Source organism: Rattus rattus, chromosome 3 (assembly GCF_011064425.1).
Source record: "Rattus rattus isolate New Zealand chromosome 3, Rrattus_CSIRO_v1, whole genome shotgun sequence".
Classification (NCBI taxonomy): Eukaryota; Metazoa; Chordata; class Mammalia; order Rodentia; family Muridae; genus Rattus; species Rattus rattus.
This window is the reverse complement of record NC_046156.1, coordinates 120,399,647-120,406,186: the sequence shown is the minus strand read 5'-3', so window position 1 is coordinate 120,406,186 and position 6,540 is coordinate 120,399,647. Positions and strand designations below refer to the sequence as shown.

The following is a 6,540-nucleotide window of genomic DNA, read 5'->3' as shown; positions in this document are numbered from 1 at the left end:
AGTTTGTGGGAACCCTGTTGTGCAAACAGACAGGTTGCTCAGAGGCAGAGACAGACACAGAGACGGGGTGGGGGGTGGGGGTGGGGGGGAGGAAGATGGTAGAAGCTACCTCTTACCACCAGATAAAAGAAATGAATGAAATTTGATTTTGTAGTTTTTAAAGTAGAAGGGAGTATTAATGGTTATTGTTTAAAATTTTAAAATATAAATGGAATAAAGAAATCTAGGCCTTTAATATCAAATATAGGAAACAAAGGCACACAGAGATAGAGAGAGCGAATGAGAAAAATGCATTAATTAAAGAAAATTTGAAAAGGTCTATGCTGAAGACTCCCTTTGGTATCTATACGACCCTCTTTCCTTCCTCCGCAGCAATCCTACTGCCAGAACTTCGCCATGTCCATTCTCAAGATCCATGCCAGAGAGATCTTTGACTCCCGTGGGAATCCCACTGTTGAGGTGGATCCCTACACCACAAAAGGTCTCTTTTGAGCTGCGGTACCCAGCGGTGCGTCCACTGGCATCTACGAGGCCCTAGAACTCCGAGACAATGATAAGACCCGCTTCATGGGGATGGGTGTCTCAAAGGCTGTTGAGCACATCAATAACACTATTGCACCTGCTCTGGTTAGCAAGAAACTGAATGCTGTGGAGCAGGAGAAGATTGACCAGCTGATGATCGAGATGGACGGCACGGAGAATAAATCTAAGTTTGGTGCAAACACCATCCTGGGAGTGTCCCTGGCTGTCTGCAAGGCTGGTGCCGTGGAGAAGGGGGTCCCCCTTTACCGTCACATTGCAGACTTGGCCGGCAACCCTGAAGTCATCCTGCCCGTCCCAGCTTTCAATGTGATCAACGGTGGTTCTCATGCTGGCAACAAGCTGGCCCTACAAGAGTTCATGATCCTGCCTGTGGGGGCATCCTCTTTCCGGGAAGTCATGCGTATTGGAGCAGAGGTTTACCACAACCTGAAGAATGTCATCAAGGAGAAGTATGGGAAAGATGCCACCAATGTGGGTGATGAGGATGGATTCGCACCTAACATCCTGGAGAACAAAGAAGCACTGCAGGGGCTCAAGTCTGCCACTGCAAAGGCCGGCTACACTGACCAGGTTGTCATCGGCATGGATGTGGCTACCTCCGAGTTCCACAGGGCTGGCAAGAATGACCTGGACTTCAAGTCTCCGAATGACGCCAGCCGACCCGACCAGCTGGCTGACCTGTACAAGTCCTTCACCAAGGACTACCCAGTGGTGTCCATTGAAGATCCCTTTGACCAGGACGACTGGGATGCTTGGCAGAAGTTCACAGCTACTGCAGGCATCCAGGTGGTGGGGGATGACCTCACAGTGACCAACCCTAAGTGGATCGACAAGGTTGCAGGCGAGAAGTCCTGCAACTGCCTCCTGCTCAAAGTGAACGAGATTGGCTCTGTGACCAAGTCTCTACAGGCATGTAAGCTGGTCCAGTCCAATGGCTGGGGTGTCATGGTGTCCCATCGATCTGGGGAGACTGAGGACACTTTCATTGCCGACCTGGTGGTGGGACTCTGCACTGGGCAGATCAAGACTGGTGCTCCCTGCCGATCTGAGCGCCTGGCCAAGTACAATCAGATCCTTAGAATCGAGGAGGAGCTGGGCAGCAAAGCCAAGTTTGCTGGCAGGTCCTTCAGGAGCCCTCTGGCCAAGTAAGGCATGGACCAGAGATCCCAGGAGCTACCAGATCCTCTGTCCCTGATGTCATCCAGGCAGCTCAAGGCTGGTCCAATGCTTGCCCCTCCCATGTCACTGCTTCCTTAGATGTCCACCCCTGACCACCTGGAGCCCTGCTGGAACCCCCAGCTTTGTAATCATGTGATTGGTTTGAATCATTGTTCCTGTCACCTGACTTTCCAGCTAGTGTCTGGAGCCCTCAGAACTCCAGCCTAATCTCTAGGGTGCCCACACCATCAAGACTCCCCCCAGTGGTTTACATGCAAAAATAAAAGTCGCAGAACCCCCCCCCCAAAAAAAGGTCTATGCTAGGGCAAATACTCGGATTGTTTTGGATGTTGTCTAAATGGAAATTCTGGGATTGTTCAATGCATTATGATAAATTTAGAGCTTGGAAAGAGGCTTATACAGTAAGTAGGAGGGAAATTAATTGAAGTTAAATAGATGAATAAATATATTGAGGCGTTTGATTTTAAATTAAAGAGTGGGATAAGTAGAAAAAACTTATTTCAGACAGAAAATCACAAGACGGACTTTCTCTTATTAACAATATCAGAATGTGCACACCTTAGAAAAGAATTTGTTCCACCATTTTGGCAAAATAGTATAATTCCTTACTACATTTAAAACAGAAGTTTATGTTAATTCAAATTATATAAAGAGAAAGGGGACATATATACCCATAGAGATATTAATCTGTATATTAGGGAGAATTAAAGTATATAGGTGAATAAATAATTTAGGCCTTGATCCCATGTAAGTCTAATCAGGAGATACTGGAGGAGCACTATCTTAACAGATTATAATATTTGTTCAGATTTTTTCCTTTTCCTTTTTCTTTTTAAAAAAGGAAGCAAGAAACAATATACTATCATAGTTATCACTGAACAAAGAGAAAGTTCAATTTGGAACAGGACTATCTGCCTAAAATCTATTCATGTCATAGATGCCACCTGTAACATTTAGTTCTAGAATCAAATGAGTGATAGTAAAAATCTGTAAAAAAAAAATCACAAGACCATGTTTCACTTATTAACAATAACAGAATATACACACCTTAGAATAGAACATGTTCCTACTATTTTGGCAAAACAGTATAATTCCTTACTACATTTAAAATCTGCTTTTTAAAAATTAATTATTTTATTTATTTATATTTCAAATGTTGTCCTTCTTCCCAGTCTCCCCTCTGCAAATCCCCCATCCCATCCCCTCCCCTTAGCCTCTAAGAGGGTGCTCCACTACCCACTGATCCCTGGCTCACCCCTCCAGCATCCCCTTTCACTAGGGCAACAAGCCTCCACAGGACCATGTGCCTCCCCTCCCATTGATATCAGATAAGGCAGTCCTCTGCTGCACATGTAGCAAGGGGTATGGACCCACCCATGTATACTCTTTGGTTGGTGATTTAGTCCCTGGGAGCTCTGTGAGGTCCAGTTAGTTGATACTGTTGTTCTTCCTATGGGGTTACAGTCTCCTTCAGCTCCTTCAGTCCTTCCCCTAACTCTTCCATTGGGAACCCTAGGCTCAGTCCAATGGTTGGCTGTGACTCTCTGCCTCTGTCTTAGTCAGGTGCTAGCAGAACCTCTCAGAGGATAGCCATATCGGGCTCCTGTCTGCAAGCACTTCTTGGCATCAGCAATAGTGTTGGGATGTGGATGGGATGGATCCTAAGGTGGGGCAGTCTCTGGATGACCTGTCTTTTAGTCTCTGCTCCATTTTTTTGTCCCTGCATTTCCTTAGACAGGAACAATTCTGGGGTAAAAATTTTGAGATAGTTGAATGGCTCCATCCCTCCACTGGGGGTCATGTCTATCAACTGGAGGTGGTCTTCAGGTTCTATCTTCCTGTTGTTGGGCATTTAGGCTAATGTCATACCCATTGAGTCCTGGGAGTCTCTCCCATCCCTGTGTCTGGGACTTTTTAGTGGTCTCCCCTATCCCCATTATCCACCCTGACTGCTACTTATTTCTGTTCATTCTCCTGGTCCTCTGGATTTCTCTTCCCATACCTGGTCCTGCCTACCCTTTTTCCCCTTCCCCTCCTCTCTTCCACCTAGATTCCTCCCTCCCTCTGATTCCTGTGATTGTTTTCTTGCCCCTTCTAAGTGGAATTGAAGCATCCACACTTTGACCTTCTTTCTTGTTAAATTTCATATGGTCTGTGAGTTGTATTGTGGGTATTCTGAGCTTTTGGGCTAATTTCCACTTATCAGTGAGTACATACCGTGTATGCCTTTTTGCGTCTGGGATATCTTGCTCAATATGATATTTTCTAGATCCATTCATTTGCCTACAAAGTTAATGAAGTTGTTTTTAATAGCTGAATAATATTCCACTGTATAAATGTACCACATTTTCTGTATCCATTCTTCCATTGAGGGAGACCTGGGTTGTTTCCAGCTTCTGGCTATTATAAATAACACTGTTATGAACATAGTAGAGCACATGTCCTTGTTATATGTTGGAACATCTTTTTGGTATATGCCCAGGAGTGGTATAGCTGGATCTTCAGGTAGAACTATTTCTAATTTTCTGAGGAACTGCCAGATTGATTTCCAAAGTGGTTGTACCAGTTTGCAATCCTACCAGCAATGGATGAGTGTATCCATTCCTCTTTCTTCACATACTTGTCAGCATCTGCTCTCCCTGAGTTTTTAATCTTAGACATTCAGATTGGTGTAAAGAGGAATCTCAGGGTCATTTTGATTTGTATTTCCCTGATGACTAAGGATACTGAACATGTCTTTAGGTGATTCTCAGCCATTCAAGATTCCTCAATTGAGAATTCTTTGTTTAGCTCTGTCCCCCATTTTTTAATTGGGTTATTTGGTTTTCTGGTGTCTAACTTATTGAGTTCTTTCCATATTTTAGATATTAGCCCTCTATTAGATGTAGGACTGGTCAAGATCTTATTGTCAGTGTCCTTTGCCTTACAGAAGCTTTTCAATTTTATGAGATCCCATTTGTCTATAGTTGATCTTAGAGCCTGAGCCATTGCTGCTTTTCAGGAAATTTTCCCCTGCCAATGTGTTAGAGGCTCTTTCCCACTTTCTCTTGTATTAGATCCAGCATATCTGGTTTTATGTGGATGTCCTTGATATACTTGGACTTGAATTTTGTATAAGGAGATAAAAATGGATCAATTTGTATTCTTCTACAGGCAGACTGCCAGTTAGATCAGCACCATTTGTTGAAAATGGTGTCTTTTTTCCACTGTCTGATTTTGGCTTCTTTGCCAAAGATCAAGTGTTCATAAGTGTATCAGCTTATTTCTGAGTCTTTGATTCTGTTTCATTAATTGACCTGTCTATCTCTGTACCAATACCATGCTGTTTTTTATCACTATTGCTCTGTAATACAGCTTGAGGTCAGGGATGGTGATTTCCCTAGGAGGTCTTTTATTGTTGAGAATTGCTTTGGCTATCCTGGGTTTTTTGTTTTTCCATATGAAGTAGAGAATTGTTCTTTCCATGTCTGTGAAAAATTGTGTTGGGATTTTGGTGGGGATTGCACTGAATCCGTAGATTGCTTTTGGTAAGATGGCCATTTTCATTATGATACTCCTACTAATCCATGAGCATGGGAGATTGTTCTATCTTCTGAGGTCTTCTTTAATTTCTTTTTTCAGGGGTTGAAGTTCTTGTACAGATCTTTCATTTGCTTGGTGATACTTTGTACTATTTGTGGCTATTGTGAAGGGTATTATTTCCCTAATTTCTTTCTCAGCCTGTTTATCATTTGTATAAGGAAGGCTACTGATTTGTTGCAGTTAATTTTATGTCCTGCCACTTTGCTGAAGTTGTTTATCAGGTATGGGATAAACTCTCTGGTGGAATGTTTGGGTCTCTTATGTATGTTATCATATCATCTGCAAATAGTGATACCTTGACTTCTTCCTTTTGATATGTATCCCTTTGACCTCCTTTTGTTGTCTAGTTGCTTTAGCTAGAACTTTGAGAAGTAGGATCACCATCTGGGACTGAGCTCAAAGCAGATTAACTATTCACCTCTACAGCTTCCAATCTTGGTTTCCAGATGAAAAAGGAGCCTGTCTTAGAATAGGATTGCTACTGTCCTTAAAATCATGACTCCAAAGACAGAAACTCTGAGAGTTTTGCTGCCTCTGGAAATAGTTTTGTGGAAATAGTAAGGTTTCTATACACCAGCAAAAGGAAGGGGCACTGAGCCCCTAATTTTGACTGAGACTGAACAAAAGGCACTTGAGGCTTTCTTTAAATACAGCTCTGACTTTGGCTCCAGCCTTGGAAATTCGAGATGTCTCAAAATCTTGACATCTGTTTGTCCATGAAACAAAATACCTAAGGTACCTCAGTTCAGAGAGTAAAACTGATCAGTCTGACCCAGGCTCTCAGAAGGGGAAAAGGAAAGCCTACCATTGTTATACCTTGCTACTAGGTTGTAGTCTACCATGTCCAGACAGCTTTCCTGAGCTCTGCGAAAAATGGAGGACTCCCTTTTCTTAGCAGGGCTTCCTCTTCTCTGTCTGATCTGGGAAGCCCAACCCCCAGTCTTTTGCCTAAGGAATGTCAAACAGTCCTTGGCAAAATTACAGGTTCAACTTCCTCACTTCAGATAAGAACCTGTTCAGCAAGTACCTGGGATTCCTAAGAATGCCTCTCCATGCAAATGAGGTATTCCAAGAACCTTACGCCTCAGCCAATGAAACTTCACTGAAAGAAGAACCCCTTCCTACTCGCCAAAGTTCATACATATAAACCTTGATCCATCCTGAATAAAGTGTATGTGCACAAGCTGTTTCACTGAATATCATCTAAAAGAGTTGTAATGCTACAATCCTTGGAGA

At 43.1% G+C, this 6,540-nt stretch overlaps 1 protein-coding gene across 1 annotated transcript; it reads left to right on the top strand.

The window, feature by feature from the left end:
• Nucleotides 1-381: 381 nt before the first annotated feature.
• Nucleotides 382-1,692, top strand: LOC116895535 (alpha-enolase-like). The gene is given in 1 exon segment (XM_032896780.1): nt 382-1,692. A coding segment is annotated over 1 exon segment (1,296 nt). The 5' UTR covers nt 382-396.
• The last annotated feature ends 4,848 nt before the right edge of the window (nt 1,693-6,540 follow it).